General features: G+C 41.7%; 1 protein-coding gene across 1 annotated transcript in view; it reads left to right on the forward strand.

Moving 5' to 3' along the window:
* The first annotated feature begins 15,200 nt into the window (after positions 1 to 15,200).
* The window catches only part of LOC124805722 (sialin-like), a 29,231-nt gene continuing 17,658 nt past the window's right edge, over positions 15,201 to 26,773 (forward strand). Inside the window, exons 1-3 of the mRNA XM_047266292.1 lie at positions 15,201 to 15,353; positions 18,595 to 18,828; positions 18,908 to 18,995. Of these exons, the coding sequence (XP_047122248.1) occupies positions 15,201 to 15,353; positions 18,595 to 18,828; positions 18,908 to 18,995 (475 nt within the window). The remainder of the gene's footprint in view (positions 15,354 to 18,594; positions 18,829 to 18,907; positions 18,996 to 26,773) is intronic.

Consider the following 26,773-nt stretch of genomic DNA (forward strand, 5'->3'; position numbering starts at 1 on the left):
TTTACCAAACAACTCGCCATTTGTGTTTAGCTACAACTAGCGCAGTTGATTCTGGCTGGCTGAAACTCAGCACAGTTGCTATCCGAATGTATGACGATTACTGCACACTAGTAATTTCTCTGTAACAGACGGAACTCAAGGAATATTGGTCTTGTAAGGTTAGTTTCTGATCAGTCCTTGTATTTTCTTTTGCGTCTGATCCAATAAACGGTCAGGTTGTTGGGTCGTATCTTGGCGCTTTCTAAAGCAAGACCTGGCATTTAGTATCTTTGGTTTCATCTGTCTACCTGGTGTCGATGGGTTGATTTTTTCCACATTTTCTAAAGCGAAGCACAAAATTTATGCTGAGGTTTCTGGACGCAGCCTAATATTTTGGCATAAGGTCTAGAGGATGACTGTCCCATGATGTTACGTTGTTTTCAATGTCTTTTAAGTTGTAAAGTTGAGAAGCAGCCCTTTGCAGAAGAGTGGTTAGCAGGAGAAAGGTAAGTCGAATGAGACTGCTTCCACTCTACTTTTGTTGCTGATTGTCTAAACGACTAGAAGTTTAAACAATTTAGGTAGTGTTGGATGAGTCGGATAGGACTTATCTCGGTCATGTAGACGGTACGGCGTGGACTCTTTGGGGCGAAGGTGCTTTTTGTTTGATACCGTTTCTAGTGATTCATATGTAACGAGAAAGGTACCCTGGCACCACAGAAAGCTTTTTTGATTTTGAAAGTACGCTCTGTGGGCGTTCTTGAAAATCTGATCATTTTTTCCTGGTGTTTGCAGGTGATTATTGTAGCTTATTTTATTATGTAAACGGAGATGAGAATCTAATAGTCATGGGGGATAGGAATGTGGTTGTAAGGGAAGTAGGAGAAAGGATTGTGGGAAAATTTGGGCTTGGTTCTACGAATGAGAAAGGAGAAACCCTAATTGAGTTTAGCTAGTAATAAAAAACACTCTATTCAAGAAGCACAAGAGGAGGAGGTATACGTGGAAAAGGTAAGGAGATACAGGAGGATGTCATTTAGGTTACATCGTTATCAATCAGAGATTCGGAAATCAGATACTGGATTGTAAGACGTACCGACAAGAAGATGCAGACCGAAATCGAAATTTAGTAGTGATGAAGAGTCGGGTGAAGTTTAAGAGACTAGCTAGGAAGAATCAGTATGCAAAAAAGTTGGATACGGAAGTACTAAGGAATGAAGAGATACGTTTGAAACTCCCTGAGGCTATGGATACTTCGGTAATGAGAGGTCAGTAGGCAGTTTAGTTGAAGAGGAATGAACATCTCTAAAAAGAGCAATGACAGAAGCTGGAAAGAAAAACATTGGTACAAAAAAGGTAACTGCGAAGAAACCAAGGGTAACAACAGAAATACTTCAGCTGATCGATGAAGAAAGAAGTACACAAATACTCAGGAAAATTTAGGAATAGAGAAATACAAGTGACTTAGAAATGAAATAAAAAGTAAGTGCAGAGAAGATAACGCAAAATGGCTCCCTGATAAATGCGAAGAAATCGAAAAAGAAAGCACTGACTCAACGCATGGTAAAGCCAAACAACCTTCGGATAAATTAAGAGCAAGGGTAGTAACATTAAAAGTGCAATGGAAATTCCGCTGGTAAATGCAGAGCAGATAGCAGATAGGTGGAAAGAGTACCTTGAAGGCTGCTATGAGGAGAAGACTTGTCTAATAACTTGATAGAAGAAGAAACAGGAGCCAACAGGGAAGAAAAAGTATATGGAGATGGTATCCGTTCTTTCGGACATGTTCGAAAGAACAGATACAATCTCAATATATAATTAAGGCTAACCGACAATTGACCTTCTTCTTCTGTGTGGATACACACGCATTGCTCGAACTCTTACGGGACTGGGTAAGATTGTCTGCCGCGAGTAATGAACGTAGTGGGCAGGGAATTACGAGTGTAGCGTGCGGGCATTAAGTTGGGAATGTGGGTCTCGCGGGGAGCGTGCAAGGGATAAATCCCTGCAGTTGTACTATCCTCTGTGCCCGCGGTGGCTCATTATCATTTCAGGAAAAAAAGGGTATCTAGTATTAGGGTCAGAATTTAGAATAGCTTTGGAAGATTTAAAGCCAAATAAGGCAGAAGTGATAGTTAACATTCTATCAGAATTTCTAAAATCACTGGGGGAAGTGGCAACAAATGACTATTCACATTGGTGTGCAGAATGTATGAATCTGGGGATATACCATAAGACTTTTGGAGAAACATCATCCACACAATTCCGAAGAAAGCAAGAGCCAACAAGTGCGGGAACTACCGCACAATCTGCATAAGAGCCCATGATCCATGTTATTGACAACAATAATATACAAAACAATCGAAAAAAATTTAGGATGTGTTGCATGACGATTAGTTTGGCTTTAGGGAAGGCAAAGGCACCAGAGAGGCAATTCTGACGTTGATTATGGAAACAAGACTAAAGAAAAACTATGACTCGCTCATATGGTTTGCCGACCTGGACAAAGTGTTTGACAAGGTCAAATTCTGAGAAAAGTCGGGGTAAGCTACAAGGAAAGACAGGTAATATAAAATTTGTACAAGAGCCAAGAGGGAAGAGTAAGATGGAAGACCAAGAACGAAGTGCTTGGATTAAAAAGGCTGTAAAATAGGCTTGTAGTGCTTCGCCATTACTGTTCAATCTGTATATCGAAAAAGCAACGACGGAAATGAAAGAAAGCTTCAAGAGAACAGTTAAAATTCAAGGTGAAGGGTGTTAATGATAAGATTCGCTATCTTCAGTAAAAGTGAAGAAGAATTACAAGATGTGTTGAACGGAATGAACAGTCAAATGGTTATGGGACACGGACTGACAGTATATCGAAAAAAGAGGAAAGTAATAAGAAGTAGCAGAAATGAGATCAGTGAGTAATTTAGGGTTAATGGTCACGAAGTGTTTGATGAAGTTAAGGAATTCTGCTACCTAGGCAGCAAAATAACGCAATGAACTTAACAAAGAGGTAATAAAAAGCAGACTACCACTGGTAAAAAGGGCATTCCAGGCCAAGGAAAGTGTGCTAGCATCAAACATAGACCGTAATTTGAGGTAGAAATTTCTGATAACGTGCGTTTAGAGCACAACATTCTATGTTAGTGAAACATGAGCTATGGGAAAACCAGTTAAGAAGAGAATGGAAGCATCTGAGATGTGGTGCTGTAGAAGAATGTTGAAAGTTAGGTGGACTGATACGGTAAGGAATGAGGAGGGTCTCCGGAGAATCGTCGGGAAAGGACCATATTGAAAGCACTGACAAGAAGGAGAGACAGGATGATAGGACATCTGTTAAGACATCACGGGATGAATTCCATGGCAATAGAGGGTGCTGCATAGGGTAAAAACTGTAGAAGAAGACGGAGACTGGAATAAATCCAGCAAATAATTGAGGACGCAGGTTACAAGCGCTACTCTAATATAAACAGGTTGACACAGGATAGGAATTCGTGGCGGGCCACATCAAACCAGTCAGAGGACTGATGACTCGGAGGAAAAAAGTTTGCAGCTTAATGAGTGCGTACGTGTTTTGCAGGCAAAATAATCTTATTAAATTGTAAAGGTTTAACATCCGAGCTTTGATGCACTGTTATTTTCGCAATCGCGCACATAAGACAGAGCAATGAAAGATGTTCACTCCCACCCTCCCCCCTCCCACCCCCCTCCATCATACTTAGCTAAATTCACGAAACGACGCAACACAGCAAAATACTTAGTATGAAGTTCAATTAAAAAGAGCAATGAAGAAGGTAGCTGTACATGAAGAAATACTACATAACATACTATCTGAACAAAAGTATGTTGATATACCTGTGTAGGAAAGGAGGCGAGCAGTATTGCGTTATCAGTAGAGATACAATTAACAGCATGACCAGGAGAGCTCAGTGACTCCGAACATGGACTAGTCATTGGAAGTCACCTGACAAGGCAAACTCCTCGTCGCACATCCCCCTACCCCCCTTCCGCCCCCGCCCACCCTCAGATTTAGTGGTAAGGTGGCGCAGTGGATAGCCCATCAAAAAAACTGTACACAGATCAAGCATGAAAACAGGAAGTAGGTGTACTGAACCGTGAAAACAAAGAAGCAAAATCGGCACGGTGGACAGTCCAAGTTAAAAAAAAAAAAAAGTTCAAATGGCTCTGAGCACTATGGGGCTTAACATCTGAGGTCATCGGTCCCCTGGAACTTAGAACTACTTAAACCTAACTAACGTAAGGACATCAGACACATGCATGCCGGAGGCAGGATTCGAACCTGCGACCGCAGTGGTGGCGCGGTTCCGGACTGAAGCGCCTAGAACCACTCGGCCACAGCGGCCGGCCAAGATGTGCAAACTGTCGCGGTTATGTAGAGACGGTATTGGACTGTGAAGAAGGAGAGCCTTGTTCAAAGCTCTCCCCTGCTTCTTATCTTTTCTTTCGCAAACTTACGAACTGTTCGTCTGGTCATTGATGTATTTAAATTTGCGTCTGTCTGGTAATGTAAGGTCTGATTGCAACAGCAAGATGTAAGGAAGTGACCTCCAGACGTACGTACCTCCTATTTGTCCTACACAAGGGCAACACGTTATGGTGTTGCGTTCAGTTTTGGTAGTTTTGACTCTTGAATTCCTTTGTCGTAAGTTCACACCTGTTTATTTGTTGTTATCATTTCTGTGAGAGTTCTGTGTGGCATCTCGCCTGCTCTCACTATTCATTACATTTACTTGCGACGGTAATATGGTAATATATGACTCATGTTCTATAGCCAATATATCGTGTGACAATTGCCCAGACTACACAAGGAGAACAGATACGTCAATGACAGTACGGAAAGTTCACAATTATGTGGAAAAAAATGGAGCACGAGGGAGACTTAAACACGGATCTTCCGCTTTGCCGTCGAACACCGTGATAACACAACCACGACGCCGTGCCTCTTGCAACTCCCTCGATGTTGCACATCTTGAGCTTGGTCGTTCACTGTTTTTGTTTTGCTTCTTTTCTCACAGTTCAGTACACCTTACTTCTATTTTCATGCTTGTCCTGTGTTCAGTTTTTGACGGGCTATCCACTGGGTCAGTTTACCACTAAATCTGAGGGGGGTGCGATGGGGAGTTCCCTTTGTGACTAACAGATCCATCGGGGACATTTTTCTACAGCTGCCCGAATCGACTGATGGTCATTTGATGTTCCAATGTGGAAACACGAAGGAACTACCACAGCTATACCAGGGTCAGTCTGACCTCAGGCACTGACGGTCAGCGAACATCGAGAATAGGAGAGGTTATTTGAAAAAAAGGTGCTTGAAACAAGCGGAAGGAGTCACTCGTGTGTTCCAAAGTGCTACCAACAGTCCAACAAGCGCAATGACTGGGCGTAGGGAGTTAACAAGAATGGGATACAACAGCCGAGCAGCCCCTCTTAACCCACACTTTTCTCTAGGTAATACTCAGCGACACTGGAGGCGGTATGAAGAGTGGATCAGTGGAAACAAGTGATTTAGAGTGAAGAATCACGCTACACCCTGTGAAAATCCCATGGAAGCGTTTTGGTTTGGCGAATGCCTGAAGAACGTTACATCAGGTACTGTGCCAACAGCTAAGTGCAGAGTAGATGGTGTAAAGGTGTGGAAGTGTTTTTCGTGGTTGGGGTGTGGTACCCTTACTGCGCTTGGGAAAACACTAGATGCGGAAAGATATGAACACGTTTTACAGCGCAGCTGTTTGGAGCGTTGTCCATGAAAGACAAGGACATGCGTTACAGCGCTGATCCCGTACTTGATTTGAACCTATCAGAACGTTCCACATACTGGGAAGTTTAGATTTTAGGTACTTAACGGTGAAGCGGTTTTAATTCTCGCATTATATGTAGTTGAAACAATATTTCTCGGCATTCAGGCGCTGATGAAGCAACTGCTTGTCAATAACTGGCTCTTCATATCAAGAGATATTGTACCTCAGTTCTAGCTCATCAACAAAGAGATGGTTATAAATTAAAAATATTACGCATGTAATGGACATATGTTTTTATTCTAACAACCTCTTTACATTTTCGTATGCCTGTATCACACTAAGACTGTGCATGAAATATTGCTGTAAATTAACTGTCACAGAGTAGAAACAGAGCCTGTAAGTTAGTCTCGATTCATCTAATAGTAACCGCCACCTATTTGTTCTACATCTCCGTGTCAAAGCAAACCTCTTAGGAAATTATTCCTAAGAGAGATGTTCTTTTAATTTGGAAGGCGATACTTTATGAGGAGTGATTGACAAACCAACGACATTAAAATGATAAATTGAATAAAGATTCTTCCAAGCTGTTTAGGCCCAGAATGACAATTGTCAATTCTTATAAGTGAGAAATGGTTGATTGAATTATAATTCCGTTTCTGAAGCTTATAGCTTAATCATAAGGTGCCACCAGCTGATTTATTAATTTGTGGCTGGGTGACAGATTGGCCAGTCAATCATAAAAGAAAAAGCACACGGCTGTACGACTCACTCGGTGCAGTGAACGGGGCGCCTCGCTTTCCCAAGTCATATTGATTTCTACAGAGGAGATTTCCGCTCTCCGGAAATGTGATAATACATTAGCAGAAAACATGTTCCAAAATTCCACAACAGAGGGACGTCAGAGATATAGGCATACAGTCCCGTTCGTCTGTTCGACGACCATTCTTGAATACGGGACTTACCTGTGTTGTTTCCCATCCATTAGGAACGCTTCGCTGCTTCAGAGATAACATCAGCTTGATAACATGGCTGTCGAACCGTAGCGGGTCTTTTCCATTCGTCACTACTTGGCTCGACACATACCTGTCTAAAATTATAATTTAAGGCCAGTTCTGAGCTGCTGGAGTAAAATTAAGTTGGAAAGAGGGGAACACACAAATGGGTGCTATACTAGTTATGGCACGCATGGATGAAGTGAGATAAATTTCATAGTGTAATATACACTACAAAAATATAAAACGACGCACCATGAAGAAATTATCCGAATGGGGCAAAAATCGGGAGATATGGAGTACATTTACAGGCAAACAACTCATTAATATTTCAGAAAATTTCGATGATTTGTTCAAGAGAAAGAGCTTCGCAAATTGATCAAGTGAATAATGTGTTGGTCCACCTCTGCTCCATATGCAAGTTATTATTCGGCTTGGAACTGATTGACAGTGTTATTGGATGTGCTCCTGAGGGATATCATGTCAAATTCTATCCACTTGGTGGGTTAGATCGTCAAAATACCGAAATGGCTGAAGAGCCCTGCCCATAATGCTCCAAACGTTCTTAATTGGGGAAAGATCCGGTAAGCACGATGACAAGCAGCACAAACTCTCGCAGTGTGCCGGGCATTATCTTGCTGAAATGTAAGCTCAGGACGACTTGTCATGAAGGGCAACAAAATGGGGCGTAGAACAGCTATAAAAAGAAAAGGCACCCTAGACCATCACTCCTGGCTGTCAGGTCGTATGGGAGGCGACATTCCGGTTGCTATCCCACCGCTGTCCAGGACATCTCCAGACACGTCTTCGGCCTGGAACCTCATTGACTTTAGCAGAACTGTCTTTAGAGATGAGTCCCGCTTCGAAATGAGTCCCGATGAGCAGTTACTTTTCGTTTTGTTTTAGAGTATACATACAGTTGAAAGTGCCGGTATTGCTAAAATCATTAGGTGATAAGTCAGCAGAATGTACTACCAAAGGAAACGAAACTATTGGTTCATATTAATTCCAGTTATACAGGGTGAGTCACCCAACGTTACCGCTGGATATATTTCGTAAACCACATCAAATACTGACGAACCGATTCCACAGACCGAACGTGAGGAGAGGGGCTAGTGTAATTGTGTAATGCAAACCATACAAAAATGCACGGAAGTATGTTTTTTAAAACAAACCTAAGTTTTTTTAAATGGAACCACGTTAGTTTTGTTAGCACATCTGAACATATAAACAAATACATAATCAGTGCCGTTTGTTGCATTGTAAAATGTTAATTACATCCGGAGATATTGTAACCTAAAGTTGACGCTTGAGTACCACTCCTCCGCTGTTCGATCGTGTGTATCGGAGAGCAAAGCAACATACATCGCGTTTCTACAGAATGATCTGCCAACGTTGCTCGCAGATGTCCCACTGGAAACGCGTCGACGTATGTGGTATCAGCATGATGGTGCACCTGCACATTCCGCAATTAACACTAGGCTGATCCTTGACAGGATGTTCGACGGGCGTTTCATAGGACGTGGAGGACGCATAAATTGGCCAGCCCGTTCTCCTGACCTCACACCTCTGGACTTCTTTCTGTGGGGTACGTTAAAGGAGAATGTGTACCGTGATGTGCCTACAACCCCAGAGGATATGAAACAACGTATTGTGGCAGCCTGCGGCGACATTACACCAGATGTACTGCGGCGTGTACGACATTCATTACGCCAGAGATTGCAATTGTGTGCAGCAAATGATGGCCACCACATTGAACATCTATTGGCCTGACATGTCGGGACACACTCTATTCCACTCCGTAATTGAAAACGGAAACCACGTGTGTACGTGTACCTCACCCCTCATGGTAATGTACATTAGCGTCAGTGAAAAAGACCAATAAAAAGGTGTTAGCATGTGGACGTAATGTGCTGTTTCAGTCTCTTCTGTACCTAAGGTCCATCACAGTTCCCTTTGGATCCCTACGTAATTCGGTGCTCTCCGATACACACGATCGAACAGCGGAGGAGTGGTACTCAAGCGTCAACTTTAGCTTACAATATCTCCGGATGTAATTAACTTTTTTCACTGCAACAAACAGCACTGATACGTATTTGTTTATATGTTCAGATGTGCTAACAAAACCAACGTGGTTCTATTTAAAAAAACGTAGGTTTGTGTTAAAAAACATACTTCCGTGCATTTTTGTATGGTTTGTATTAAACAATTACACTAGCCGCTCTCCTCACGTTCGGTCTGTGGAATCGGTTCGTCAGTATTTGATGTGGTTTACAAAATATATCCAGCGGTAACGTTAGGTGACTCACCCTGTATAATACTTCTCATGGGTATACAAATTAATTAAGTAATTTAAGTGAAATTCACATGTGAATAAAACAAAACAAGATCACTCATCAATCTCATTAAGGGGACAGTAAGACAATACACTGTACGCTCGTGAATCGGGGCCACAGGAATTCAAGCAAAAGATGCATCGTATGTAATAATATAATTTTTTAAAATCAATATGAATATGCAATAAAGACTGCCTTTTATGTTTTTATTAAATATCGTTTGCAGATCGCTGATATTTCAAAGTATGATTGCACAAATAAAAGATATTTGAGTGAAATTACAGAAACTGATCTGAATCAACAATGCCTAAACGAATCGAACATCTCATCTCACAATGCAGCGCTTACCAAAGCAGGCTCAGTGCCACATCTGAAATCAGTGCTATCACCCATAGAAGCCTATTTCCGCCTAGTACAGCACCAGAAGTCGGAAGGCTGCTAACGTCAGAAACTCGCATCTGCCTCCATCGGGGCCTAGCACTAGAATCTTGCATCTGCTTCCGTCTTAAACTAATCCCAGAATGATCTTCATACTTCACATCTGAGCTCTCATCAAGCTTCGGGTAAGAAAACCGCTCCAGCTTGTTTCTGGCCAGTTATCTTCTTGCAACAACTGAACGATCAGTCACCACTCATATCCTCCTAAATGAATTTTTACAATTGGCCAATGGAACAGTGGGAGATTGACTTGTTAACATACCCTCCTAACAAAATATAAAATTAGTTGAGTGGGATTATCCACGTAAGGGGAGAGAGGGAGCCAAACAGCAAGCGAGACAGCACTTGTTTGTTCGACAAATCGTTCCAGTACCAGCTCGTCGTAGAACTTGGGCCCTTTGAAAATTTTCTGTTGACTAACTTGGGGCTATACTACAAAAGGTTGCTCCTCGTTTCACTACTTAAAGGAAAGACGCATAATTACACAAGAGATGGGGCGTGGCTGAAATCTGAAAACGATTTTGTTTTCCAAGTCGCCTCACACCTCCGAATTTGAAGAAGTAACGAGCTCCATACTGTAGAAGAAAAATCTTCCATGGCTTGGTGATCTACTCAAAGAGCGCTTGTGTGGAAGGGGAACCCAGCTTCCTTCATCTACGGTGACGAATTCGTTTTCCATCCATAAAGACTTGCCAGCTGTGGCGCAAACCCAAAGCTGGCGTGAGGCCAAAAGCGAGCATTAAGTTACTAGACAAAAATTTATTATTATATAGCGAGTATAAAGAATGGATCATACTCTGCCTACAACAAGAGATTAAACTATTACAGTCGGAAAATGGGATGAGGTACGGTTGACATACTGAACTTCTGCTGTTGTTTCTGCTAATTATTACTACTTTGTCCACTTCCTTCTTGTTCTAGAGGCAGAAATTAATCAAGAAACAGAGGTAGAGGTTCATCTCAATGAAAAAACCCAGCCAAGATTTGGTGGGATCGTTTTACAATGCTACTGAACTTTGTCCACTGATACTCAACATTGTTTGTGCTGGAGATGAAGTTTTCATGCTGACCACGCAGGTGATCAGACATCTGTTTCTTATCGCTCTTCCAAAGCAAAAAGATATTCCTAAGTTCCTTTGTATTCCTGTTTACAGCCGTATTCAGTGATGATGTAGCGACCTTATGATCACTGATTCCCTGTTCTACACTGGGTCGAAAAGTTCGGATCTGTTTGTCACCCGTGATGGCTGGGTGTTGAGTGCTGTCCTTAGGTTAGTTAGGTTTAAGTAGTTCTAAGTTCTAGGGGACTTATGACCACAGCAGTTGAGTCCCATAGTGCTAAGAGCCATTTGGACCATTTTTTTGTTTGTCACCAGCAGATCTAGGATGTTACCTACACTAGTCGCTCCTCTGATTGAATGCGCAAGGTAATTTCCGGAAAAGCTATTTGGAACAATTTTACACGACTCCCTGTCTCCACTATCCTCTCTAATCACTTGAGTTTCCTAGCGAACAGATGCTACGTTGAAATCTCCACCTGATACTGAAACATGACCGGGAAATTTACGAAATATTTTCGAAGTTTCATCTAAAAGGTTCCGCCATTACTAGTCCTGAGATACAACACCTCTCTTTGTCGACAAGAAATTCAGAAATTAAAAAATATATATTTTCACCCAAAATGAAACAAACACTAGACGAGTAGTTTGTCCTTCTAAATCTATGCTTTTGCTATATAGTTCAATATGGTACAAATAGAGAAAACTCCAGACGCCACCTCCATGCAAGATTTTTCTTCTAGAATGTCTAGACGCAGGCTCGTCCAAAGTGTGACCCTGGGGCGCTAGCGCCCGCGATCGCCCGCGGCCAGCGCCCCGGGCGATTTCGTATAGGCCGGCCGGAGTGGCCGAGCGGTTCTAGGCGCTTCAGTCTGGAACCGCGCGACCGCTACGATCGCAGGTTCGAATCCTGCCTCGGGCATGGATGTGTGTGCTGTCCTTACGTTAGTTAGGTTTAAGTAGTTCTAAGTTCTAGGGGACTGATGACCTCAGCTGTTAAGTCCCATAGTGCTCAGAGCCATTTTTGATTTCGTATATTGTCGCAGTGGCCGAACCGTGTCGCTTAGCTGGCCGTGCGGACCGCCCGCCGCGCTTCACTATGCCCCTGTACGCGCGATTCTTACGGACGACAGACCGCCGCACCAGCAGCGGTTAAAAGCATTGATACGAAACAATGCCGTTAGTCAACAGACATAAGGCTACAGTGGATCGAGGTGGATGGTCAAGAGCAGCAGACAAAAGAAAGAGGAGCGGCGCGTCCGCACTATTTAAAACTGAGTGGGAAATTAATTTCCTTTGTACTGCTGTCGAAAATCATGCCAAATGTTTAGTATGTCATCGGAACCTCATGTGTTTAAAAATGTACTCGATTGAACGGCACTTTAATACCTGCCGCAAATATCAGTTCGAAAATTTGTTGCAAGAGGAATGCCAGTGAAAGCTTGAAGAACTGAAATAAAATTTCAAGCAGCATCACTGTGAACTAAGTGTTTCCTATCGTATGACTCTTTATTATTTATAAAGATGACAAATAAAACTATATTTTATAATCCGATATGTCACTTAGCAATGTGCCAGTTATCGAATATCAGATTGTCAGCGACAAGGAACATTTCTTTTCGGTTAATTTTTATATTTGGGTTGCATTAAATCGCGTCGCACAGACATAAGAAGAAGTTTCAGGAGCGTTATTTTTTGCCACTTTCTGAAAACCCTTCACAAACGCTCTCTCTGGCAGCAAAGTGTCATTAAGAGTCATTCTTTGTTTTTGTATATTTGTGTTTTTATGGATGGGAAAACATATGTTGTAGTTTGATCTATGTTTCCAATTAATTAAAACGCAAATGTTCCAATAGATAAAAATTTATTTTGCGACCACATTTCACTGTCCTCGCCAGCGTCTAAGGCCACTTTTCAGAGAAACTGCGGGAAAACGCACCTAAAACCAATATTTTTTTGGTAGTTTTTATTTGAGTTTCAATGGATGAAACAATTAATTGTTAAAATGATAAAAGTGTTTAAAAAACAGGATTGTACAAAATTAATTGAATGTTCTTTTTTGCCGTGGTAGGAGCAGGAAACAGGTGGGCATAGTTTGTGCGCAAGCTACAAATGCTCGCTGAGAATTGTGAAAGCAGGGAATCCCTTTGCGGCTGGGAATCTCATCAAGGATTCCCTGGTCGACTCGGCGGCTTGTATTTGCCCAGCAGACCCCACAGAAAAATTTGAAAAAATAGATCTTTCGCCTCATACTGTTGCTCGCCGAGTTAAAGATATGGCCTCAGATATGGAGCAGCAATTGATGGAAAGAGCGTTAAACTTCATTTAATTTTCTATCGCCCTTGACGAGTCCGCGGACGTTGCGGACACATCTCAGCTCGTCATATTCATTCGGGGTGTCGACGACAATCTGCGTGTCACAGAAGAATTTCTCGACCTTATACCATTAAAAGACACAACCACGGGTTTGGATATTTTTCTAGCCGTAGAAAACATGTTATAGTCAGTGGGTTTAAAATGGGAACGCCTGACCAGTGTAACAACGGATGAAACCCTTGCGGTACGATGGATACGCACTGGACTTCTGAGTTTCGTCAGGTCAAAAATAGCTGAAGTTGGCTGTTCCTAATTCGCGGCAATCCATTGTCTGATACACCACCAGGCACTTTGTGCAAAGATTGTCAACATAAAAAATGTTATGGGCACAGTTCTTCAAACAGTTAATTATCTGAGATCGCATGGAGTCACACATCGCCAATTTAAAGAATTTCTGGCTGACATCGAAGCGGAATACCCGGACATCCCCTACCACGCCGAAGTAAGATGGCTGGAAATAAAAGGACGTCCAGAAGAACTACTTTGTGATCCTAAGTGGGTGGCGAATTTGGCTTTTTTGAGTGACCTTACTGGTCATTTCAATACTTCGAACATTTCACTCCAAGGAGACAATCATACTGTTGTTGACTTAGGGCAGTCGATTCAAGCATTAAAAAAAAGTATTTCGTGGGAAAAACAGTTGCGGGTGAAGAATTGTGGACCCTCTCCTGCACTAGACAGCGTTGAAGAAGATGTAGATTTTTCAGATTATGTTCAAATCATTTGCGAATTACAAGAACAGTTTGAAAACATATTTTTGGAGATAAGTGAGCTTCAACCGGCCTTAGATATATTTGTTCGCCCCTTTTCCCTTCGGGCAGAGGACGTCTTACAAGTGCTTCAACTAGAGCTGATTGACCTGCACTGCGATATCCGCCTAAAGGACCGCTTTCTTATGTGTAAAACTTTGGATGACTTCTACAGCTGTCTTCCACGAGAGAAATATCCTCTTTTGCACAAGCACGCGGCTAAAGTTCTCTCAATGTTTGGCTCCACATATATTTGAGAGCACTTTTTCTCTCTTTTAAAGCTAGCTAAAACTACGAACCGTTCATTACTTGGCGATAAAAATGTGACTAATTCTTTGAGGTTAGCAGTCTCACAGAATATTGTACCAAGCCTAGACAAAATCATTTCCTCGAAAAAGAAAAACGTGTAAAATGTTAACTGTCTTCTTTAACAAAAATGACTGTAAGAATTAAAGAGCTTTATAACCTTAATTCTATTTTTAATAAGTTTTCAAACTTGGTCAGTTAAAATTATTACGTACAAAACAGCAAACTAAGCATTCGATTTCTAAACTCTGAAAAGGGATACAAAAAGCTGTAGCACGAAGCACAACAAAGAATATTTACTTGTATCTACTAACAGTAAGAACGAGACTCTATACCCTTACAAAAAATTATTTCTAAAATAGAATATTTATGACTATAGTTCATTTAAGAAACTGATATATTTTTCAGAAGACGCCTATTGTGCATATGACGAGTGTGCTTGTGCAGTACTAATAGAATCAACCTGTGGGTCAGAAAACTACTAAGTTATTATTCGATTCTTGTTTTGGATATTGTTTCCTAAAGCTTTGCGCAGTAATTCTGCCACACGAACATTAGTTGTTGCCTAGACAGTAAATGGTTTGCTTGTTTTACCGCTCATCGACCTCTTTTACAGAGGTGGCGCTTCCTCTGTTATTTTGTTTACGTTGGATATGACCGTAGGACAGTCCAGAGCAGTGCTGTGCGGTCTCACTCGCTCTTGGATGAGCCTGGTCTAGAGAGAGACCAGACTCACAAGTTGGGATGGAGGCAGATCAGCAGAGATTTCTTAGTCTTGGACCAATGCAAACGCACCATATTTCATGACCAGCTCGTCCCCTGATTCAACGTCACTGTGCGATTATGATCCCCACTAATCTCTCCACACAACAAAGCAGAAATTGCAATTCCCGCAATTATCGATATCTACAAACAGAATACAAAATTCTTCCGCATGCTCATACTGATCGTTACAAACATAATTAATAATTTCTTTTTATTATTATGTAATCTTATAAAAATGTATTACTATAGTGAAAACCAATTCGAAAAATGAGAAAAAAGTTTGAAATTCTTTACGATGGTGCAGAGTACTTATGTTACACATTTTGAAAATATTAAAAATTATAAACAATACAAATGATGATTGCGTCAAGAAATATTGCTGACAACTTTATCCTTAGACGTGCACATGTTACATTTTGCAGCTCTCTTTCCACTTCGGTATGCCATAGCAGCGATGGGTATACTGGCAATCCTCTCCCAGTATATATTGAAGGTGACTCTGTCGGTGGCTATTGGTGGAATGGTCAAGCAAGTAGCTCAGGAAACCTCGGCGGATGAAACTTGTCCCCTGCCAGACACTGCAAGTATTAACTCGACAGACAGTGAGGTATGTGCAACTGCAGTAACCATAAAGTACCAAGAGTAATGTCATCGATCATAATTTATCGAATATCACTGAGGTGACAAAAGTCATGAGATACATCGTAATATCGCGTCTTGCCTCCTTTTGCCGGCGTAGTGCGGCAGCTCTAAGTGACATGGACCCACAAAGTCGTTGGAAGTCCCATACAGAAGTACTGAGGCATGCCACCTCTATAGCCGTCCATAATTGCTAACGTGTTGCCGGTGAAAGATTTTTTGCACTAACTGACCTCTCGGTTATGTCCCATAAATGTTCGACCGGATTCTTGTTGGGTGATCAGAGTGGCGATCTGCTGGCTCGAAAGATCCAGATCGTTCTTCAAACCAATCGCGAACAGTTGTGTCCCAGCCACTTTGGGAACATGAAGTACACGAATGGCTGCAAATGTTCTCCAAGTAGCCGAAAAGACTATTTCCAGTCAATTATCGGTTCAGTTGGACCAGAGGATCAAGTCCATTCCATGAAATCACAGCCCACACCATTATGCAGCCACCACCATCTTGCACAGTGCCTTGTTGACAACTTGGGTCCATGGCTTCATGGGACTGCGTCACACTCGAACAGTACCATCAGCTCTTACTAACTGAAATCGGGTCACACCAGACGTGGCCTCGGTTTTCCGGTCGTCTGGAGCCCAACCGATATGGTCACGTGTCCAGGAGAGGCGCTGCAGGCGATGTCGTGCTATTAGCGAAACCCCTCGCGTCGGTCGTCTGCTGCCATAGCCCGCTAATGCCCAATGTCGCCGCACTGCCTAACTGATACATTTATCATACGTCCCACATTGATTTCTGTGGTTATTTCAAGAATTTTTTCTTGTCTGTTAGCGCTGACTACGCTACGCAAACGCCACTGCTCTCGGTCGTTAAGTGAAGGCTGCTGGCCACTACATTGTCCGTGGTGAGAGGGAATGCTTGAAATTTGGTATTCTCGGCACATTGTGGGCACTGTGGATCTCGGAGTAGTGACCTCCCTAACAATTTCCGAGACGGAATGTCCCATGTGTCTAGCTCCAACAACCATTCCGCGTCAAAGTCTTGTTAATTCCCGTTGTACGCTATACTACCGTCATTTGTATATGTGTGATCGCTATCCCGCGACTTGTGTCACCTCAGTGCATTAAATAGCACAAATAAAAGAATATTTGAAAGGAAAACAAAACTTTCTTGATTAAAATGAGTGGACGCCGGATGTTATTTTTTTCCCACATGATAAGTACTTCTTTTCTCCGTTTTTACACGTATCTGATTGTTTATTCGAGTAATACGAAATCAATCAGCCACATATTCCTGATACACGAAGGTACCTTTGTTCGGCTTGAATTTTATATACTGACTGTACGTTTCAAAGAAATATAGTTTCAAAATTTAATGTTTTGTATGTCTCACAATAAAGGACGAAATGAGCGTAAGACTGAATTGGAGATATTCACTGCAGAGTTATATGTTATCTATCCCACAGGTTTAATCACGTTTACCACCCCTTTTGTGGATGGAGTAGTTGCAGTGGTGGGTTAGGGTAATAGATAGTTGCTTTATCCCTTATTCTGAAGTGTACAGCACATCTTTACAGCACAATATTTCTAGAAACAAAGGGAACAGTGAGCTTTACATAGCTCAGAATGGTGGTTCTACTGAGAATCCACTAACAGTAAATAAAAACAAGGCAACATGGGGAAACATTGTGCTTCGTATTAGTGAGAGCTTCGAAAAGAAAGAATTAATCCTGACAAAAACGATTTCAGTGTGACACACGATTTCTGGCATGACGATGTTAATGAAAAGATATTTGCTGATAACATTATCAGCAACCCGTGGCCTCTGTTTTTATTTTTTACGATGTTGCCGCTAGTCGTTTCCATAATGGCGTGTGGTGCATGTTATTGGTAATAGTTAACTAGTCACACATTACTGTGGGTCGATGAAAACGTAAGAAAACGACATGTAGGGGACCGCGTTGGATAACGTAGGATTGTATGGACTGAGTACTGGAGCTTAAGAAATGGATATTACGATAGTTTTGGCGTGTGAGTTAGTACCTGGCGCCTACAGAGCGGAAGCAAGATTCAGGAATGGATAAGGGAAAGGAAACGGGAAAGGAAACGCTATTACCGGTTGGGAAGAGTTCTTCTGCATGAAGATCTGAGAAAGAACACATGCGGAACCTACTTTTTGGACGGGTACAAAGCATTGAGAGCTGAAGCACTGATATGACTTGCTACAAATGGAAAAATGATTAAGCGGTGATGAGCAGCAAGGGGCGAGGGAAACTTTTAGACTATCTTCTGAGCGGAACAGAGGTTATACACATATTCAAAGACACAGTGAACTGACTTCGGTTAAGACAAGGCGTAGCAGGTGAATGAGATTATATAATTGCTCGTCGGTGGAATATTTGGAATGAGAACTACGTTGCTAGCAAGAATTCATCGGTAAGAAGAAGGAGCTGTTCAGTGTGTGTGTGTCGATGTAGAATGGATTCAGGGGCACTGGTGAATACAGATCAGGAGGATGTTGCACTAGGACATTTGGAATAAAAGAATGTATGATGTAGACAATTTCTATAGCCCTGGGTAGAAGCTAATGGCTACAGTGGTGTTGTATATTTATATTAATCACATTAATATCCCATTGTAGCACAGACGCAAGTACTGACAGGCCTGACAGTAGTTATTTTAATGTGTGTCACTTGGGAAATGGTTGGCGTTGTGTAGTCAAAAGCCAAAACTGAGCTCCTCAACACTTAATTACTTTTGTTTTGGTGCTGAAGAGCAAGATGTTCAGCACCCGGAATAACATCGTCATCACAAGTGGGAGGGGTGCGATTTCCATCCTCGTATGAACATCCTGATTCAGTTTAGTTAGGTTAAATCAAGTGAAGTACATACGAGTAGTGAGAGGGTTCCTTCAACACTGTCGCTGACCATTTCTTATGATTTGAGCGGACACCACTTTACTAAGGAATGCTACATCTCCGCGGACAGAATGTTGACCTATAAACCATAAGTGTTCTTCTCTTTTTGTTTAATCGAATCTGCGTCATTTTAACTCATTATCAAGCTGCCATCATGAAACTAATAGATCTGTGGTGGTAAGACGACACTGGGATGGGAAGTTATGTCACTACAAAAAGATATGTTAGAGCTGAGGTTCGTATCTTTCCCTTGTAGCTGCTGAAGGATTGTGTGTCATGTTTTTTGTTTCAGGGAGGACAATTTGAATGGGATGAGGACATGCAAGGTTACATACTGTCCTCCTACTACTACGGGTACGCAGCTGTGAACATAATCGCTGGTTACCTGGCGGCCCGGTACAGCGCCCGTTGGGTTTTCATCACAGGGCTGCTCGCTGCCGGTGTTTTCACGGTCGTGGGTCCTATCTGTGCCGATGCTGGCCCCGTGGTCTTCATGATAACACGCTTACTCGTAGGCACATTCTCAGTAAGTATTGTCCGGATGCGAGTCCTATTCTGGAATTCGTGATTTCTAAAGTGCTAAACCTATTACAATATCTTTTCAGGGTGTTATCATACCAGCAATGCACGTGCTACTTGGCAAATGGTTCCCTGAAAACGAGCGACAAAGACTGGGAGGACCCATTTTCTCAGGTAATGTCCGCTGTCAATTCAGTGTGGCCAATATTCATAATTTTTTTTTTTTAGGGCTGGGGAAGGAAAATTTTCTTTAAATTTTGATTTTCTAAATGCACAGGAGTTATTCTTCAATCAAGGCTTTCTTTCACGAGATAACCAAATAAAACACTGAGGAGCTGTGCATAGTTAATAACATCACTTTGTCTCATTGTTGTCAGAGAAGTTAGAAAGAGCCCCGAACGAATTCCGTTTGAGCTAATGCATTTTATCTAAAGAAAATGCAGTCATTATATATATTGCTGTAGTTTAAAATGGTGACATACTTTTTTGCGGTCCCATATGACATCACTCACCCAGAGAACTGCCATAATGATGATGGAAGATGGCAATAGAAATAAATCACACGCAAACCTCACAAAATGTTCAAAACGAGCAACCCAATATACACGTAGAAAAAATTGTAACAGAAGTTAAATTGTCTCCTCATTAGTATTCCTGTTAAATGTCATCCACTAGCACAGTTAATTTAATTAATTTGAACGAAGTATATTGGAAAATAATTGTCACTACTAATCATCAATTGTTGTTTTACGTTAAGGGTTGCCACCTCAAAATGTGAAAATATAATTTCGGTTTTAAATACTCACCTACTTACTACTTATGATTTTTGTCAGCATGCTAACACTGTTCGAGACAGTTACCACAGCTACAGGTATGTGGACGACATACTCACAGTTTGGCCCTATGACCAAGAAAACTTACAGAATTCATGGGCCAACTAAAGAGCATACATGGCAACGTTATGTTCACTATGGAAGTGGAAGAAAACGGATGCCTGCCACTCGTAGACATTCTGATAAAGAAGAACCTCGTTGATACCCAGGTACATTCCGTCTACATCAAGGAGACATACATCGACGTGTACCTAAACGCCAATAACTACCAATATCCAGGGCAATGCAAATCTGTGTTCATCATTTCAGTGCACTGACCGCGAGCTGTATGCATCAGGGAAAGTCTGCCTACCGAGTTACAGCATCTGCACCAGCCGAGCAAGAGGAAGAAAGAAAACATCCAGAAGAAGAAACAAAGCTCTTGGCGTTGTTTCTGTACGCGGGGCATCAACAGCCAAGATTGCCAGGATAAAGGAGAAGCACAATATGAAATTATTTTTCTCTCAACGGTTAAAATCAGGAAGAATTTTGGAGTAGTTGAAGAACAGTTAGGGGTACAGCAACTAGACATTACAGCTTCAATTGCGAGTGTGGCATGCAGTAACTAGGATAGACGCAGCTAAGCATCTCGCAGTGAAGTTCAGAACATATGGGGAGAGTTCGGTTCGGTCAAAGCGGTGGCAGAGTACAGCATCACATGCTTTTTTTTTTTTTTTTTTTTAACAGAATAACATACTGTGCCGTGTCCAGAGGGTTCTCGGATTCGATTAGCAAAGAGACAGTGGAAATACACTCCTGGAAATTGAAATAAGAACACCGTGAATTCATTGTCCCAGGAATGGGAAACTTTATTGACACATTCCTGGGGTCAGATACATCACATGATCACACTGACAGAACCACAGGCACATAGACACAGGCAACAGAGCATGCACAATGTCGGAACTAGTACAGTGTATATCCACCTTTCGCAGCAATGCAGGCTGCTATTCTCCCATGGAGACGATCGTAGAGATGCTGGATGTAGTCCTGTGGAACGGCTTGCCATGCCATTTCCACCTGGCGCCTCAGTTGGACCAGCGTTCGTGCTGGACGTGCAGACCGCGTAAGACGACGCTTCATCCAGTCCCAAACATGCTCAATGGGGGACAGATCCGGAGATCTTGCTGGCCAGGGTAGTTGACTTACACCTTCTAGAGCACGTTGGGTGGCACGGGATACATGCGGACGTGCATTGTCCTGTTGGAACAGCAAGTTCCCTTGCTGGTCTAGGAATGGTAGAACGATGGGTTCGATGACGGTTTGGATGTACCGTGCACTATTCAGTGTCCCCTCGACGATCACCAGTGGTGTACGGCCAGTGTAGGAGATCGCTCCCCACACCATAATGCCGGGTGTTGGCCCTGTGTGCCTCGGTCGTATGCAGTCCTGATTGTGGCGCTCACCTGCACGGCGCCAAACACGCATACGACCATCATTGGCACCAAGGCAGAAGCGACTCTCATCGCTGAAGACGACACGTCTCCATTCGTCCCTCCATTCACGCCTGTCGCGACACCACTGGAGGCGGGCTGCACGATGTTGGGGCGTGAGCGGAAGACGGCCTAACGGTGTGCGGGACCGTAGCCCAGCTTCATGGAGACGGTTGCGAATGGTCCTCGCCGATACCCCAGGAGCAACAGTGTCCCTAATTTGCTGGGAAGTGGCGGTGCGGTCCCCTACGGCACTGCGTAGGATCCTACGGTCTTGGCGTGCATCCGTGCGTCGCTGCGGTCCGGTCCCAGGTCGACGAGCACGTGCACCTTCCGCCGACCACTGGCGACAACATCGATGTACTGTGGAGACCTCACGCCCCACGTGTTGAGCAATTCGGCGGTGCGTCCACCCGGCCTCCCGCATGCCCACTATACGCCCTCGCTCAAAGTCCGTCAACTGCACATACGGTTCACGTCCACGCTGTCGCGGCATGCTACCAGTGTTAAAGACTGCGATGGAGCTCCGTATGCCACGGCAAACTGGCTGACACTGACGGCGGCGGTGCACAAATGCTGCGCAGCTAGCGCCATTCGACGGCCAACACCGCGGTTCCTGGTGTGTCCGCTGTGCCGTGCGTGTGATCATTGCTTGTACAGCCCTCTCGCAGTGTCCGGAGCAAGTATGGTGGGTCTGACACACCGGTGTCAATGTGTTCTTTTTTCCATTTCCAGGAGTGTAAGAGTACACTACGATCTTTTCAACTGGGACATTGGTTTCCAGCTGAGCTCCTCATGGAACGCAGTGTTGGGAAAAATGGGTATGGAACGCGAGCGGCAGATGCAGCGGGGCAACAGGCAAGAAGCACCAAGACTCGATGTCCAGAACCCGCACCACCCGTGAGTGGTCGGGGGGACAGGGGGAAAGGGGGGTGGGTGGCACCACGCCACTGGCCGCGACGTTTATTCCGGAGGCACATGATTGGCCCACCTGTTGGCCGCTCGGCAGAGGTGTCTGCATTCCAGCTACTATAAACGAAAGCGACACTTTGCCTGAAGATGACGAGTAGAAAACTCGTCGAGTCGTAGCGACAACACGATCATGCGACTCAGCTGATAACCCGAGAAAATTTCTTCAACGGTATGTCATATAACATTGGTGACGCATCTTCAATAAAGAATATACAATCAACTGTGAGGTGTCTACTGGGGACTTTACCACTGTTTACAGTTTAGAACTGGTTGTTGAAGGTGTAGCGTTATTTGTTTCAGCAACTTACGAAAATACTTATTATACTTTCTTTATAATTGAGCAGGATGTAATGCTTGGGAAACCCAATGAGTATACAGAGAAGTGTTTGGCAACTAATGTCATCTTAATAGAAAGATGTTTTATCACTGTGGATACAAACATACGAGGGACTCAGTCCAGCAAACCACAGGCAGCTGGCCGAGATTGTCGACTAAAAATTATTTGCATAATAGAATTCGAGGAAATAAGGTAGATTATTTGGGGGAAAATTCGCCATGAAGCACCTATCACCTTGTTGCCAATGAAATGTGTACCTAGAAGGACGCTATCATTGTTATTTCTGTAACCATTATGATCCACAGTTGAAGTTTTTGTTGCTGGTCGGAGCCACAATCGTCGCACTGCAGTAGCTGGTGGCGGCGGAAAATTAAAGAATGCAAGATGATGAAAAACTTAGAAAAAATATAAAAATTTAAAATTTAAATAATCCATATTATTCTGGAATATCAGGTACGCCAAGATAGCTTGTAAATTTTGTTATTGATTACCAGTTTCGACAGATCTGTGATGTCATCATCGGATGTTTAACACATTAACAGAATTGCATGATTTTTACAAAATTGCAAGTCACATAGTGATGTTGCGTCATTTTGCAACAAAATGAAACAAGGGACATCAACAAGCCAAAGATAAAAACCCGACAAATATAGAATGTACGCCGTGTTGTGCTGATATCCTAGCATACTTGTCCACGTAATGGTCACTATAGTGTTAACTGGATGAGTGTGTTAGAATATCAGCACAATATGATGTATGTTTTATATTTGTGGGTTTTTTATGTAACGATAGATAAGGAGGACTTGGCTTGTTAAGTTACAGATAAGGGCGTTGATGCTGCCATCTTGGATGGTGACATCATGGGTAGGTCACTGATCTGGATTACGTGACCTCATGAATGTAAAGAAATTAATACTTTTTGACATGTAAACGAAGTGAGTCAGAATGTTTACACTGCCACTACTGCCGTGTGGAGTGTACTGGTGAAATAGAAGTTACCCCTCCCCCCCCCCCCTCCTACCCGCTCTTTACAAAAATAAGAAACAAATTTCCAATCAATGGAGCGAAATTTTGAATCCAGAGTTCATCTGAACCAGTGGATTGTGCTATAACAGACCATACATGCACTGAGACTGAAGATCGTCACGATTAACAGTTGCTATGATTTTAGGTTATTGCTAAGGAGTGTAAGTTGTTTACGCAAATAAAAAACTGAATATTCATTTCGACAAATAGTCATTTGTCTCAAACAACTCCGTTTAACATCTTCTACTATTTTTCAACAGTTCAGTGCGTGAAACAACTGAGGACACATTCCTATATACGGTACTTGCTACGAGCTTTGCGCTTACGAACAGTGATGAACACATTAGCTGTAAAAGATCTCGGACTATCAGACCATCGCTGTCAAATAACAACAGTAAAGTCAGGCATCGAATCATTCCCTAAACTACGAGCCAACAAACGACATCTATCAGAAATCAAAATAAAAGATTTTTCGAAAGAACTAGAAAAACAAAGCTGGGATGAAGTGTATAAGGAAACCAATGTGAATATGAAATTCTCTAAATTCTCCACATTGTTTAAATTGAACTTTGAAAAGGCACTTCCAAAACTATTCATGTCTGTATCAACATATCACAAAAACAGATGGATAACAGCAGGTATTCAGAAGTCCTCCCAAACACTTAAGCACCTCAGTTCCATGAAAACGATTCGCAATGCTCTTGAATTCTTAAATTTCTATGATAGATACAAGAATATCTATAGGAAGGTGCTGGTTGCTGCAAGAAAATCATTTAATGACAAAGTATTATATAATGCAGAGTATAAAAGCAAAGCAGTCGGGGTTGTTATAAAAAAGGAAATGGGAGAGGCAAACAAATACAGAATAACATACTGCTAATGGAGGGATATAAAGTAATAAATGATCCACAGCACTTAGAAAACCATGTAAACGAGCATTTTTCAGGTATTGCAGAGAAGCTACAGCAAAAATTCCTTCAAATAAATATAACACCTGTAAATAATGTTGCACTGAATACAATTATGTTACTTCCAACCACAGAGAATGAACTCAATAAAACAATTTAAAAACTGAAAAATAAAAAGTCAGTAAGCTTAGATGAAGTACCAATGTGTGTACTGAAACAATGCATAGGAATTATACAAGGCCCCTTAACAAATATAATAAATGAATCCTTCACATCAGGGATATTTCCAGAGCAGTTAAAACAGGCAAGAATTGTACCTTTGCTTAAGAAAGGTAATGCAGAAGACATAGAAAATTACCAGCCCATTTCTCTACTATCAGAATTCTCAAAAATAATAGAAGCAATTATGAAAGACAGATTAATGAATTACATAAATAAATACAATCTTTTAAGCGAATCACAGTTTGGTTTCCGAAGTAGCAAAAATACAAAGTCAGCCATAGTAGAATTCACAAAAGTTGTACTTGATGTTCTTGATAAAGATGAGTGTGTCACAGGCATATTTTTGGATCTTTCTAAGGCGTTTGATACAGTCGACTACAAGGTTCTATTAAATAAATTAGAAGCATTAGGAATAAGAAGGGTAGCTAACAACTGGTTTCGATCCTACCTAACAGATAAGGTAGAAAGAGTAGAGATAATGTATACTTCAAATAGATCTAAACATTTAGTAAATCACTTATCAGAACCAAAATACATTAATGTAGGGGTTCTGCAAGGTAGCATATTAGGACCAATATTGTTCCTGATATACATTAGTGACTTTCCCAGTAGTGCTACTCATGGCGAAAAAATCCTCTTCACTGATTACAGCAATATCATAGTCACTGAGAAAACAAGAGAGCTCCTTGCCGAAAAAGCAAATGAAACTCTCAAGGAAGTTTATGATTGGTCAATAAGTAATAAACTTACATTGAACTTCAGTTTGAAGAGGAAAAATGAAATTGTTAAATTAAATGTAGATGGCACCTCTATAGACTGTGTAACAAATGCAAAATTTCTAGGAATGAATATTGATTCTCAGCTGAAGTGCTGTGAACACACAAAGGTACTTGCAAACAGAATGTCATCAGCATGTTATGCCCTTAGAATCCTATCATCAGTGTGTAACATGCAGTGTGTTTTAGTTACATATTATTCATATGTACACTCAATTCTTAGCTATGGAATTATTTTTTGGAGAACAAATGCACAAAATATGAACATAATTTTCAAACTCCATAAAAGAGCCATAAGAATAATAACCAACAAGACTAGTCAAGCTCATTGTAAAGATCTGTTCAGGGCACTGGGGATTTTAACTGCTCCATGTGAATACATTTACCAGTCAGTCGTACACATCAAAAATAACATTGGTAATTACTGCACAAACAGCTCTGTCCATGATCATGCAACAAGAGATAGACTCAACTTACATTTACCAAGAAAAAATAAACATAAAACTTAAAGCAGCATTTCCTACCAAGGAATAAAACTGTACACTAAATTACCGAAAGAGATTAAAGAAATTGCCAAAATACACTTATTTACAAAGACTACTAAAAAGTACCTGTTATGCAATACATTTTACACATTGAAGGATTATTTGGCTAAAACAGAGTAGGGGCTTGATAAAAAGATGTTATTCACATAAATAATAATAATAAAAATGTAAAATATCCAACATTCCACATAACACCTTCACTTTATGTTTTTTCCTTCTTTTTTTCCTTTCTAGAAATACTTACCCCCAAGCTATGAATAGCGCAATACTAACACCCCTTCCTCTTTCTGAGCTCAACATCTCACTCATTGTGGAGGGATGCTGACTCAGTTTCTCAGGATAACAAATGGGAAGTTGTGGTACAGAAAATGGCCCAGAGATCAGCAGTGTGTGTGTGTGTGTGTGTGTGTGTGTGTGTGTGTGTGTGTGTGTAGTGAGTGAAGTGTTATGAAACAATGTGTGTATAGTGTGGGCAGTGACTGATAGTGAGATATGAGTGAGCAATGTGGCATTACATTATTTAATAAGTTATTTGTAAAAAAAAAGTATTATACGCCAGGAGTAAATCTAATGATTGTCTCTAACTAGAAGTCTGTCAATATATGTGTATACGAATTAGCTTATTTTAAATTGATCTAAATTTGTAAATACTTTGACATGTCCTATAGCCTTGTACAAAGGGATCTACAGATGAATAAAGCTACTACTACTACAACTAGGTTACAATGTGTATGCGAATGCAGTGGTTTAAAAGACTCATGAGCAGAAGAGGAAGGATAGCAAGTAGGAATGAAATTTAACATCTTATCGAGACTTGGACCATGACAAGACAGAGCACTAGTTACAATGGACAACATTGGC

This window comes from Schistocerca piceifrons, chromosome 7 (assembly GCF_021461385.2).
Source record: "Schistocerca piceifrons isolate TAMUIC-IGC-003096 chromosome 7, iqSchPice1.1, whole genome shotgun sequence".
Taxonomy (NCBI): domain Eukaryota; kingdom Metazoa; phylum Arthropoda; class Insecta; order Orthoptera; family Acrididae; genus Schistocerca; species Schistocerca piceifrons.